At 54.5% G+C, this 13,881-nt stretch overlaps 1 protein-coding gene across 21 annotated transcripts in view; it reads left to right on the plus strand.

Annotated features, from left to right (window-relative positions):
• Positions 1–945: 945 nt before the first annotated feature.
• KRBOX5 (KRAB box domain containing 5) overlaps positions 946–13,881 on the plus strand; it is an 81,824-nt gene continuing 68,888 nt past the window's right edge. For 5 of the 21 annotated variants that reach the window (XR_010137747.1, XM_063717277.1, XM_063717276.1 and 2 more), the window contains exons 1-8: positions 981–1,142; positions 2,062–2,253; positions 2,952–3,781; positions 4,634–4,789; positions 5,797–5,867; positions 6,119–6,239; positions 6,337–7,227; positions 7,342–13,880. Coding sequence is in view for 19 of the 21 variants with exons in the window: in XM_063717277.1 (XP_063573347.1) it covers positions 13,872–13,880 (9 nt within the window). In the remaining 2 variants the exon portion in view is untranslated. The other 16 variants (XM_063717278.1, XM_009236420.4, XM_063717275.1 and 13 more) reach the window with 13 other exon arrangements.

A 13,881-nucleotide genomic window follows, 5' to 3' on the forward strand; every position in this document is an offset into this window, starting at 1 on the left:
ATCTGAAGTCAGGGGTTTCCTCCTGAAGCCTGACACTCTTCATTCACTGTCTGACCTTTGGAAGGGTGAGGGAGCCCTGCCCGGAAGCAGGTGGGCAGCAGTGGTCGACCTGTGGACACCTCCTGCCTGCAGCCCTGGCTCTCTCACTGGGCACTGCCTCTCCTACCCTTGGGCGTGAGGAAAGAGATGGGCAGGATGAGGGTGTTCGCTCTCGTCTGGCAGGAAAGGGGGTCCAGGCCCTCAACTTCCCTGAGGTTAGACACGCAAGTGCCCTCAGATCTGCTCTTCAATGAGGAAGCCACTGCCCACGTGGGACTGCTGAGCTCTTTGGATAGAGCTGGTTGGAACTGAGATGTGCTAGAAGTTTAAATACAGAGTGACTTTACAAGATTTAGTACCCCAAACTTAAGAAGCATTCTCTGGTGGTCTTCATTAATAATTTCATATTGCTCACATATTCCAGTGATAATATTTTGGATATATCGGGTTAAGGTATTACCATCAATTTTACCTGTTTTCCTTTCATGATGCCACTAGACTACTGTAAATGACACATGCGGCTCAATTTTATTCCTATTGGACATTTCTGACTTAGAGGACTCCCTCTCTTTTCAAATCTCATGCGGCCTCCTCAAGGGACCAGAGGCCATGAAGGTTATGAAATCTGAAATTTTAAAAGAATCGTTATTATATAATTTTCAATTTTACATATTACCTATATTACTCATAAATTGATATAATCTTATGAGCAAAGTTAAATACCAATGTCCGGGGCAGCCCCAGGTCCCAGCACAGGGAGTCAGCCCTGCCTGAAAAGGGCTGCAGACAATCATTCATTCCGGCCCCATTCAGCCACACCTGTGATCGCATCGCCTGTCACTCAGGAGGTAAGGGGGCGAGACCTGGAGCCCTATCCATTCAGCGGCGCCGTTGTCGAGCCTGTCCAATCAGGCGCGCAGCCGAAAAAGTGGGCGCACTTCCTGTGTTCTGGGCTGATCTTTTCTTCTCCCAGGTGCGCTTCCCTGCTTTATCTGTGTACCCTGCTCTTTCTCCTTCATTCCGCAGCTTCCTTTGCCCTGTGAGCTGCAGGTACTGGACGGTCCCTAGAGAGGATACCGGGACGCTCCTGAAGCCGCGAGATGGTGAGTCTGCGGGGCTGAGCTTCCCGGGACGCGGCAGGGGTCGGCTGGGAACCGGGCCTCCCCCTGGCGGCTCCGGGGTCGGGGCCCGGAGTCTCCTCGGTCGCACGGTGCGGCTCGGCCGGCAGCTGGGACCCCGGGGGCCTCGTCCCGTCCCTGCGCGACGACCTTGGCCCTGCCCTGAGCCCTCTCTGGGCAGTTCCGCTCCGCAGCCCCGTGTCTCCCCGCGTTGTGCGGTGATGACGGGAGTGGCCTTACGGGAGAACCCCGGCTCGGGGTTCGGGCGTGGGAGGAGCTGTGGTCCGTGGGGTCCATAGTCCTTTCTTTCTTTCGTTAAAAATTAAACTGAGGTTTGGTTGAAACGTTAAAGATTTTATTTGAGCAAATAACGACCCGTGAATCAGGAAGCCATAACCATGGATTGTGGTTTGGGGTCCACCGGAGGGGCTTGAAGGAAAGGGTTTAATAAGGTGCATGAGGAAGCAAAGCCAATTCAGTAATTGGCTACAGTTTTGTAGTCCCCTTATTTGAACTGTCCAGGCGGAAATTCCCTGATTATGTAATCAAAGGTTAATTGGTGGTTTGTGGTTGGTTAAGACTGTTTTGTTTTCCTTTAAGTCATTTCTAAGAAATGCTTGAGTTACATTTTGGTTTTCTTAGCTAGAAACCCAGGGCACTACAGCCACTTCAGTCTAATTGCCTCCCATTTAATTATTTTAACACCCCACAGGGGGACTGATTTTCCCTGCATTTTCCAAATGTATGGCAAGCAGGGTCTCAAATCCACTACCCTGTTCCCCCAACCTAATTCTTCTAAGGCTTTCAGTAAAATTCTAAATTTTCACTTCCTTCCCCTGATTCTCAACTGCCAGCTTCCCCTCTGCAATTCACACCGTTATCAACTATTTGCTCTTTATTGTAGATTTCAAGCAGATGCAGCCTGACCATTAGGGCCAAGGCCAAATTGCAAAAAAAGAAGTTTGCCTTTATTCGACTCCATCCACATCTAAACTTTGGAGGTCAAAGCTGTGGACAGATCAGAAGACATAGTTCCCTCCTTCTGGGGCTCCACATCCTTCATTCACTGATCTCTGGGAAGGAGGATGGGCGGCAGGTAGGCAGCAATAGTCTACCTGTAGACACTTTCACCTAGGCCTTGAAGGATGAGTCAGTGTTTGCCCGACAGACTGAGATGTCAGGGGCAGCATGGAAAAGCAGAGAGGTGGGGAGGCAGGTTTCAGGTATTCTCAGTCCTCTGTGGTTTGGGGAATATAGACCTCCGTGGAGGAGCCGGCAGGAGCTGGGGTTGCCTTTAGGCTGGTGCCTGAGAGCACTGGCTTAAGAAGCTTGATTTTGGCTGGGCGTGGTGGCTCATGCCTGTGATCCCAGCACTTTGGGAGGCTGAGGCAGGCAGATCACCTGAGCTTAGGACCAGCCTGGCCAACATGGCCCCGTCTCTACTAAAAATAGAAAAATTAGCTGGGCGTGGTGGCGCGAGCCTATTCCACCTACTTGGGAGGCTGAGACAGGAGACTCTCTTGAACCCAGGAGGCGGAGGGTTTCAGTGAGCCGAGATCGCACCACTACACTCCAGCCTAGGAGACAGAGCAAGACTCTGTCTCAAAAAAAAAAAAGCAGCTTGGTGCTCAAAAAAAAAAAAAGCTTTGTGAGCAGTGTGTATCTTAGAAGGGTTCCAAGGGGCATTCTTGAAATAGGAGATGGGAGATTGAGGTTGGGTGACTAGATAAGTGGTGGGGGGCCTTCACAAAGCAGAGACCAGTTTGTGGAGGAAGAGGAATTTCATCCCTGCAGGATGGGTCTTCCGTGATACTGGAGGGAGAGCCACATGTTGATGCCCAGGAGACAGCTGTCTCCTTGGTCTGAAAGGCCTGATCGAGGCCAGGATTGGCTATGAGAGCTGGGAAATGGGAGCACCTTTGAAGCCACGGGAGAGAGTGAGGTGAGAATAAGGAGAGGCTGGGGCCCAACACTCCCAGCTCAGGACTGGAGGAAGAGGATGGAGCTGGAGAGGGAGGGACGAGGGTGTGGCATTGATTAGGGAGGAGAGGAAATGAGCGGTGGCCTGGGTGCTGCTGAGTGGACGGATGCACCTGGGCTGCAGAAGCCCCTGGGGGTTGGCCCTGAAGGGGGCCTTGGTGACGTGGGGAGAGTGGTTTGGACAGCGAGCTCAGGTGGAAGCCTGACTGTAGTGGGCCGAGGAGCAGTCGAGGACGGAGGCACAGGATATGAAAGGGAGAAGGCGACAGCCTGCAGGCTCGCCGAGGGTGAGTTGGGACTGTGGAGCCGAGGCTCGGGAGGGCACGCGGACACCCTTCCATACGACTTGTGCCCACCCATGTGGCGTAAGGCGGACAGCCCTCCTTCACCAGCAATGCCCATCCAACTCAGTGCCTTTCTTGTCACCCCCAGAGCCACCATCACTCATGTTCTTGAATGGGAACTGCCTGGAGAGCCTGAAGAAGGAGGAACCTGAAGGAGGAAGGAGGAGGCTGAGCCATCCCGGGAACATGGGCTGGATGAGGCCAAGCCAGGAGATGACACCACTGAATAGAAGTCACCATTCAGGATTTGGGCTTTTCTGTGGAGTTCCTGGCCCTGAGATTGAATCCTTCTCCCTGCAGGTATGATGGAGGAGGGGAGCTGGGGACCAGGGCTTGAGCCTGCTAGGGAGGATGAGGCTGGAAAACCCAACCTTGCCCTGGCTCCTCCTGGCCCCGTGCTGTAGGCAGGGAATGGAGGGCCCTGGGCCCTGCCTGGGGTCACTCTGCTAACGTGGAGGACCTGGGAATGGAGTCTGGGTTCAGTTACTGCCTTATTGCTAGAGGACAGCTACCAGATGGGCCTACCAGCCCTGTTCAGGGAGAGGAGTGGGAGTGGGTGGGTAGTGTCAGGTCCCAGGACGCCCCAGCCTCTTGCTCTGTGCCCTCAGGGAAGTCACCTCTCTCTGGGCCATGACCTTACCATCTGTCACAGGGGCCTAGGGGGTGGTATTGGGTGTTCTCCAAGGACAGAACCAACCTGGAGGACTTGCAAGCTGGTAACTTAGTGGTGAGCTGGGCAAGGCCCTCTCATGTCCTCTCTGCTCACAGGCTTGGGCCCTGGAGCACCCCTTCAGGAAGGGAAAGGCCATTTGCCCTGGGGCACTCAGCCCTTGGCACTAGGCAAGGGCAAGAGCAAGCCTGCCGTTCCCCCTCCCCCCTTTCTTCCATCTCCCTCTCCTCGGCTCGGGGGTTGCTCTTAGGCTGCAGGAAGAGTCAGTGGGGCCAGGCTGTGTCCTGCACTCAGGCACACAGGTGCCGATGGGCATGCTGTATATGGACAGGGCCTGGAATGTAAAAGCCCAAAAGTGGGAAACTGAGTATTTGAGACATTTATTCTCAGGACCCAGGTGTTCCGGGCTGGGGAAAGGGGTATGTCCTTGCTCCCTACCTTGTGGCCTCTCACCGTGGTGGTCCGGGCCTTCTCCCTGGCAGGTGTCCCGCAGGAGATGGTGCTGGAGATCCACCAGGTGTTCAGGGACCATGAATACCCATGTCGCCACATCACTTCTCACTGCATGCTGGACCACATCTCAGAGCTGCGCAGCATAGCAGGGCTGCAGGCGGGCTTGGTGCTCCACGTGGTGGAAGGTTGGTCCGGAAGTTGGGTTGCCTGCCCAGGGAGGGCCCCTGTAAGCAGGGCCAGGCAACACTGCACTGCCCCAGCTGGGGCCTCTATGTCGCAGACGAGCATGTGGAAGTGGGATTGGAGCACAGGTCTGCTTTTCAGGGCATCATACGTGCACTCTCTAACTTCATGGCCCAGGGGTGAAAAAACAGTTGAAATTCTGAAAATAAAGTCAGGCAGTATGAAGCTAGGGCTTGGAATCAGCGCGATTAAATTATGAAAAGATGAATGCTTAGTTTCCTAAAGAAACTAAATAAAGTTTCACAGTCCTTGAGTGGGGAAGTCAGCTCCAAGCAGCACCATCAGCTGGTGTGGTGAGCCTGGCTTGGTTGTCAAATAAAAGCTTCCATAGACTCAAGTTCCCTGGGTGAAGCACTCAGGTTCCCAGGGCCTGACTGCTTACTAAGAGCAATTGTGTAAAAGGTCTGTAGCTCAAGGGGGCCCACAGTTCATCACAACCTCTCCCCTCCTCCAAAACAATGACCATTATAATCCCATGAAACTCAGTGGGGGCATTAAATTTGGCAGCTCTAGAAAGTTCTCAGGTCACCCCTGCATGAAGGCTGCCCCAGGAGAGCAGGGCGAGGCTGCAGAGGCCCCGGAGAACTGAAGTCCCTGCTCACCCGAGACACTAGCGCACAAAAAGCAGGAGGCCTTTTGTGGGCTCCCCCAGGCCTGTGTGTGCTTCAGAAGCAACTGGCAGGAGGTTCTTTGCAATCAAGGATTCTTGCCCTCAGCAAGCCAGGGTGTGTTGTGTGTGGGTTTGTGTGTGTGTGTAGGTGCGCATGCACACGTGTGTATTGAAACCAAACTCTAGCTTATGTGTCCATAGTGAAATTTGAAAATGGAAGCCTAAAGTTGAAAATTAAAATTATCCATGAAGTTTCCTTGCCAACTATTTTCTGAGCTGGGTGGGTTGTTCCAGGGTGCAGGGCCCTGGTAACACCTGCCCCTCTCTTGTTCCTGACAGAGCCCTGCATAGTGCACAAGGCCCACGGTGACGAGTGCTACATCTGAGACTGCTCAGGAGCCTGGACCCAGGTGATGCAGCTCCTTGTCCTTCCTGAGCGTCTTCACTGACAGTGGCCTGGGAGATGCGGAGGCACTGGGGCCAGAGATTGGGCAGGGGGCAGAGGGGCAGGGAGCAAGGAGGCCAGAGGCTGACGAAGGGGGCTCAAGGCCAGGCCTTTCCACCTGAGGGGCCTGGGCCTGAGGAACCCAGACCAGGGCCACAGTTAGAGGCAGCTGGCCCTGGGTGCCCGTGTGCTGACCACCATCCTCGGGTCTCACAGACGGCAGGAGCAGAAAGGCTTGGAGATGGACCCCACTGACTGCACACCACCCAAGTACATCCTGCTAGGGAACCTGGAACAGCCACTGTGTTCCCTGCAGCCCCAGAACGGCGACTAAAAGGTGGGACTCCAGGGAGGAGCAAGGAAGAGGGTCCCTGGGTGGGTGGAGGGTCACACACCAGGAGGCCTGGCCCATTCATGCTTGGCCATTCCTGCAGCCCCTGAAAGTGCTGGCCATGAGCGGCTGGTACCCGTCCCCTGGGAACAACTGCAGGATGCACAGGACCTCGTGTACCTGTTTGTGATCATAGCCGAGGACCAGCGAGGTAGCATCACCACATCCACACAGGGCTTTTACTGTAACTGGTGAGTCCCTGCCAGCCTACCAGGGGCACCCACTCAGGGACCACCCTCTCCTTGTAGGTCCCCAGCCTGTCACTTCAACCCCAAGCCCACCAGCCCCCGCTTCCTAAGCAATTCCCAGGGGATCTGCTCTGCCAGATCTGACTGCCTTTTACAGAACATTGTGCCCTGCGTCAGGGGAAGGGGAGTGCCTTTGCCCCATCTGCTCCTGCCCTGGCTCATGTCACACGGGGGTCTCGGATGATTTGGCTAGCCCAAACTCAATGCTTCTGCCCAAAGAAATTGTCCCTAGGACCCCAGTGCCCAAGTCTCCCTCTAGGGAGCTGTGAGCCAGCTCTGGCGAGAGCAGCCCTGGAAGCGGCACCCATGTGCTTCTGACTCGCCTTTCAGGGCAGCATCTCAGGGTCAGGAGAACCCGGAGCAGGTGAGGGCCTCAATGAAGAGGGAGCCTGTGGCAGGGTCCTGAGATTGGTGGGCGGCCCCATCTGCCTTTCCCCTGCCTGCCATGAGGTCCAGTACCACCCATTAGAGAGGGGGCCACCTCATTCCAGGTGTGCAGCTGGATGGCCCCTGTGATGGAGCACACTGTGGACTGCAGTGTGGACAGGCATCTGCACCTCAAGGCTGGGCTGTGAGGAGCACATTCCTGCATAGGGGCCTGTGACCTGGCCTGGTCCTCAGTGCGAACCCCCTTCCTTCCTGGGTGCCAGGTGGGGTTCTGTGCACTTCCCTGAGGCTCCCTACAGGTCTGTTCATTGGGGAGTCTGGGGCTGTCTGTGCAGAGAGAGGAGAAGGGACTTCCCAGAGCAGGTTGCAGTGCACAGGCTGAGCCCATATCTCCCTCCCTGGTCCCTCTGCAGCCCCAGTACTGGAATGAGGAGCTGCAGATGATGAGGGACCTGCCCAACAAGAACCAACCTGAGCAGCTACTTCAAGAAAAAGCCATGTTCAACGTGCCCGAAGCCCCTGATGAGTGAGTGACAGCCTTACAGCCTCAGGCCCACCTGGCTCCTGCTGGAAGGTTTTCTTGTCCACAGGAGGGAAGTGAGGGAAGCCGGCAGTCTCAGCCCTGTCAGGCGCTCTGAAGGCCAGTAAGGTTTGCCTTGCAAGGCCTTCTAGCCTTCTGCTTCCTGCGAGACCATCCCAGCACCTTTCTCCGGCCTCTGAGACTTTGAGTCCTTGGGAGGAGAAGGCCCTCCCTGCTATCTGGGCTGAGTGGCCAGGGCCATTCAGCTTCCCACCCTCCACTGACTGCCATGGGGCCCTCCCCTGAGCACATGGTACCCAACCATACCCCTTCTAGGGTAGGGGCTCATTGACATAGCACTTGCAGCTTGCTGGGGCTTAAAAGTCACTAGTGTGGTTACTGAGAGAAATGAGGAAAAAATAATTGTTTAAAAAAAAATCTCTCCTAAACTTACTGTGTAACATGGAAGAAGTAACAGCCAAAATTTTTTGGGTACTAACTTTACCAGGATGATTCCAAGTGCCTTATAAGCATTATTTCCTATAATCTTTTGGACCCCTTGTAAATGTCAGTACTTTCCATCATCATCGTTGTGTAGACAAGAAACTGGGTCTGAAGTTACCTACCCAGGTTTGCCTGGCACATAACGGGTAGATCCCAGACCTGCCCCAGCCCTTATACTCCTTGGTAGCCACTAAACTCTGCGCCTCCTTAAGCATAAGTGTTTAGTTTTTTGTAGAAATGATTTTCTTGCTCTTCTCTAAATATAAGGAAACTGAGGCAAGGGTCTCTGGCTCCCAAGGCAGGCCTGGTTGCCTCTCCCATCTTGGTGAGCTGGACCAGGTGGATGTAGCCTGAGGCTTTTGTGGGCGTGGCCTCTCACCCTCCCAGCCTTGGTTCCTCCCAGTTACACGGCAACTTCAGACTGGCAGCTACATGGGGCGCCATGGTAGTCAGGGAGACATCGTCATGGCCATCAGCCCCAGTGAGGAGACAAAGCTGCAGATGTTCACTTGGAGCCGCATCATCTTCAGCCTGGGCTTTGTCGTTAGTGGCCACTACAAGGACTTTGCTGGGGACGTGGCAGCCTCCATAGCATTCACCAATGACCTGAACGGTGAGCACTCGCACAATGCAGTGGACATGGAGGGTCTGTACACGCTGGACACAGCAGAGGTGGGTGACCGCGGCTACTGGGTCAGGTTCCAGTCCTCATCCCTGGCATCCTGGAGTGGGACCAGCAGCAGAGTGTCATCTGTGGCTGCACTGACTTTGTAAGATGGTGGTGTGGCCCCCGTGTTGCCTGGATCTGCTGGAGCATGAGTTAACTGCTCAAGACCGTGCGCCACTGCATGCTCAACCACTGCAACGATGAGGCGGAGCTCTTCTTGGTTGAGGGCAAGGGTGTCACTGGCAATGACAGATACCACTATGTTCTCTACCTGTTGAGCCCCCTCCCCCTGATCTCAGCTTCCTGCCTGTGCCCCACAAGGAGCTGCCAGAGGAGTGCTCCCATGCCGGCTTCCCCTGCACCCACAGGCACGGGTTCTGTTGCCTGCACCAGGAGCTGGTGGACGCCTTTGTGGAGCACAGTTGAGGAGCAGCTCTGTGAGGCTGAGGCTGCAGCCAGCTGCACTCTGCTGCAGGCACGGGTACCCTGGGTTGTTCTGGGGCTGGGTCGTTGAAGAGAGAAGCTCTGGACAGTGAAGAAGAGCTTGTTCTGGCCACACTTACTAGAGTTCCTTTCCCATCCCTACCCACCTGCCATCAGGCTCCCAGATGCAGGATCTGGAGCTTTGTGTTGGTTGCAAGCCAGCGAGCAGTCAAACCAGTGACCCAGCTGAGCTGTGCTATTCTCCTAAGGAGCATTTGGAAGTCACTGGGTGGGTTGTGAAGGTCACAGTCCCCGAGTGTTGGTGCTGCTAGTTTTTAGTGCTTAGGAGTTGGCCATGTTAAATTTCCCACACCACAAGTAACCTTTCCAGAAGCCAGTGGCATTCCTATCTCTGTTGGGAGTCCTGGTCTGAATGTGGACCCTCTCTCCCTGACCTCTATACTCTGGCTGTCTTCTTCCTGTCTGGGGAGATCTGGCAGCCACCAACTTGTTGCTTGGGTCTGTGAGAGCAAAGCTGAGTTCTGGTCCGGCTTGTAGCAGAAGAAGGAATTTGACACCATCTATAAGGCCCAGGTGGGCTGTGGAAGGGCCGTTGGGTTGAGCTGCGCCTGTAGGCTGTAGGCAGCTAATCCTTTCCTGCCTCTGCTCTCTCCCCTGTTTTTGGGTGAGAACCACGAGAAGGAAAGCTCCGAGATCCTCAAGTACCCGGCCCAGCAGCACACCGTGAATGGGATATACTGGTCAGCTGCAGCGCCAGCATCCTGCCCCTCCAGGTATATCCCTGGGTGGAGCTGGGCCCCCACCCGGCCTGGACAGGATGAGCCTCACTCACAGCTCATCCCCCACGGCCCCTCAGTTCACAGCCCCCAGCATGGCCAGCATCTTGGAGCAGTTCCAGGTCATCGGTGACGTCCTCTTCATTGTTCTCATCTGAGGCCCCTCCATGGCTCCCTACTTAGAAGTTGGCCTTTAGTTTTTTAAGATATGTAATAGGCTGGCATGGCTCAAAATTGAAAAGTGTAGCCAGTGACGAGAACTTCCCTGTGAATCCTTCCAGAAATACTCCATGTGATCTTTATCCCCCTCTTTTTTTTCTTTGGAATTGTGGCATGCCACGGATGAAGGTTATTATTGTTTACTTCATTTAACAATGTATCTTGGTGATCTTCCATTTCAGTTCCTAAGGAGTGGCTTTATTCCTTCCCAGGCTGCCTCTGGTTCCAGTGCAGTGTGCCTTAGGAGCAGGCCCTGAGGACTCCTGCGGTGCTGTCACAAGCAGTGCTGCCTTTGGGAGCCCCTAACCTCCTGCCTTTTCTCCCCTCAGTGTGGGAAAGGGGTTTGGTCAGCCAGGGGTGTCAGCAGCCCTGTCCCACACCCATTGTCTACACCTAATCTGGTGGCAGGGAGGCCACAGAGTACAGCGATTGGAACTGGGTGAGAGGCAGCCGGGCCCCACGCCGAGTCAAGTGCATGGAATCCTGACTGTCAGCGGTTAGGGATCTTTCTGCTTTTGGGAGGGAAGTACTTGTTCCACACGTCTCACCAAATATGGCACGGAACCTGATCTGTCGCAAGTGGGAGTTTAACCAAGCTAGAGGGGGACCAGGGCCTTGGCCCAGTCTCTGACACCTACCTTCTCTCCCACCTTCTACTCTGCCAGAAGACTAGGAGAATCTGAAAGCAGAGGTGGTGCAGCGTCACTAGCTCCAGGAGTCCAGAAAAACAGGGATACGGCATTCTGGGAGGTCGAGGTGGATGGATCCCTTGAGCTCAAGAGTTGGAGACCAGCCTAGGAAACACGACGAAACCCCATCTACAAAAAGCAAAAATTAGCCTGGTGTGGTGGCGCGACCTGTAGTCCCAGCTACTCAGCAGGCTGAGGTGGGAGGATTGCTTGAGCCTGAGAGGTCCAGGCTGCGGTGAACCATGATTGTGCCACTGCACTCCAGCCTGGGTGATAGAGTGAGACCCTGTCTCAAAAAAACAAAAACAAAAAAAACAGAGCTAGGGCTGGGGAGCCTATGGCCACTGAATCTGAGCCCCGGGGCCAGAGGAACTGAGCTCCCAGCCCTGTGGCTGCCAAGGATCCTTTTTCTTCGAGCTTGCAGGGATGGAGAGAGAGAGACAGTCAGTGCCCATATGTTAGCAATGCAGACTCCAAGAGAAGGGGGCATGCTCACAGATTAGAGGAAGTGAGCCCCTCTTGCATGTTCCACTCCCACCATCCTCCTGGGACCCCAGCCTGCACGACCCCCAAAAGATGCTTTTGCACTGGTTCAGTGAATATACAATGCAAAGGCCTAATTGAAGACCTGTGAATGGTGTGTACGATCCTCAGTTCCCAGCTGAGGGGCCCCTCGGGCTCCCCATATTCCCCTCAGCCTCCCCATCTTCCAGCAGGGGTGTGGAGTGCATCCATGGCCACGAGTATTGATCTGTCCCAGCCTCTACATTGCCCCGAGGCAGTTCTGAGTGGATGATGTGCAGATGGGATTCCTCAGGTCATTTGCATGGTTGACGTTATGGCTGCTGCTTTTACTGCCACAACTCCCAGGCCCAACCTGGCTTAATGTCTAAGTTTTAAGCCAAAAAAGATGGGGAGCCAGAGCTTTGTGGCAGGGCTGGGGGTTGGGGCCCACTTTAGTTTTGTGGCAGAATGAAGGCTGCAGTGGTTTTATTAATCATGATTGGCCTGGCCATAGCTCCAGGCTGAGAGGGACAGGTTTGTCAGTGGTGGTCCCCCAGATGTCCCTGTTCACAGCCCTGGCCTGTCTGCCCTCAGGCCCAGCAGGAGGCGCTGCCACAGGCTCTGACTGGTGTCCCTACTCCCTGTACCCCAGATGGACATAACCTTGGGGTCTAGAGTCGGAATATATCCTTCTCCCCATTTTAACCTGAGCTGCCTGACACAGGGAGGGTGTGGTGGGTAAGGGGCCTAGGGGACCAGGGTTGAATCATGGATCCTGGGGAAAGGTTGCAGACACAGGAAGGGTTGTCACCTCTCTGTGGAGCCCCGCTGCATGCCACACAGCACCTTCTGCAGAGACTAGCTCTGAGAGTGGTAGGGGACCCCACAGGCCATGGCTGCTCCCTCTCTGCACCTGTCTGTGCCTGCTGTGGAAGCCTGGACTTGGGGAGGAGCTTGCTACCCTGTGAACCTGAGGGAGCCTGTCTGGCTGTGACCTCTACCTGGGGCTTTGCAGAGAGCTGCTAATGGGTACCAGACACCTTGTTTCAGAGGGAATGGGCATGAGCTGGCAAGTGAAGCACCCCCACAGCTTATCAGGAACTTTTTCTCATTTTTAAAGTATCATGTCTTCATTTCACATTGGAATCAAGTGAGGGTTTGAAATCTGCTGCCCCAGTCTCTGGATTGTGAGGGCTATTGTCAAACAGGTTACTAGGAGAGGAATATGTATAAATTAGCTCAAATTCAAGGTTATGCTTGTAATGTCACCTGAGTGGGAAGTAAGAGGGTGGAGTCAGAGGCACTCAGCTGGGATTTACCTGGCCCAGTCACTAGACTCATGGGATTGTGGCACAGGTGAACATCCCCTGTCATTGGAGAAAAAAGGCTAGATTGAAGGCCAGGTGGGGGAGGGGTGCTAGGCTGTGGGGTCAGGCCCTGGGCATGCTGGACCTGTTAGGTCACTGAACATCTGACTGGGCACCTGCCCCTGTCCTTTCAGTTGAGGTGGGATTGGCAGCACCCCCCCAGAAGGCGTGCAGTGCCGGGAGAGTGGAGGAGGGTCTGACTTTTGCCATCCTGTGGTAGGTTTTAGAGCTAACTAGATGCTTGTGGAGGGCTAATAACATGGGAAGAAGGCAGCCCACCTTGATGGACCAGAGGGATGGAGCCTGCGATGTGAGAAGCGGGTGTGTGGAGGTGGCCTGTCTACAAAAGGGCAAGTTTAAGGCTCACTGCAGTGGCACTATCTCAGCTCACTGCAACTGGTGGCTGCTGCAAGGCCATCCCTCTCCAGAGCAGGAAGGCCCTCAGCCTCATGTATAATTGCTTTTTGGGATGCTTGGATAGTCCTTTATGTCTTGGAAATTCAGAAAAGAAAAAAAAAAAATACAATCCTCATGTCTGTTAGTTTCCCTGAGCCAACTGGAAAAAAGATGTCCCTGACCCCAAGATTTTAAGTGACACCCAAGGGAAGCCACCGTTACCTTGGCCATTGAAGCCTCCTGCATGCTCCCCAAAACCCCCAGCAGTTCCCTCTGCAGTCCCACAGTTATGCCCGGAGCAGTGGGGTACCGTGTGATGAGAGAGGTGCTAAGGGATGGGATGAGGGTCTTTCCTGCCTTATTAGAACGGTTAAAAAGTTGTTTTAAAGGTGTCCAAATGCCCTCCTTCTTAAACTTAATTAGCTAATAAGGTGCCTTATACAAGCAAAACCAGGTACGGGAAAGCAAGTGCATTTCAAGTCCAAGCTCACCCCTTAAATTAGCTGTAATATCCTCAGCAGGCGGCCCCACCTCAATGAGCCGGTCTCCCATTCAAAAAACAGAACGAATGAGGGGGCGGGGCCTGGAGCTTTACCCAATCAGTGGCGTTGGGGTGGAAATAGTCCAATCGGGAGCAGCCGGAGAGCAGGGGCGGCTTCCGGGATTTGGCTGGGGCCTTTGTTGGCTGCAGTAAGAGCTCGGGTCTTCTTCACCAGGGCTCCGAGTCCTTCTATCTGGGAGGCCCAGGCGGCTTCGAGTTCTGAGAATAGACAGAACCTCTGTTGCTCTGTGACCTGCAGGCACTGGGAGATCCGTAGCTAAGACGCCAGGACATCCCGGAAGCTGGGAAATGGTGAATGTGCCAGG

This window comes from Pongo abelii, chromosome 18 (assembly GCF_028885655.2).
Source record: "Pongo abelii isolate AG06213 chromosome 18, NHGRI_mPonAbe1-v2.0_pri, whole genome shotgun sequence".
Lineage (NCBI taxonomy): Eukaryota > Metazoa > Chordata > Mammalia > Primates > Hominidae > Pongo > Pongo abelii.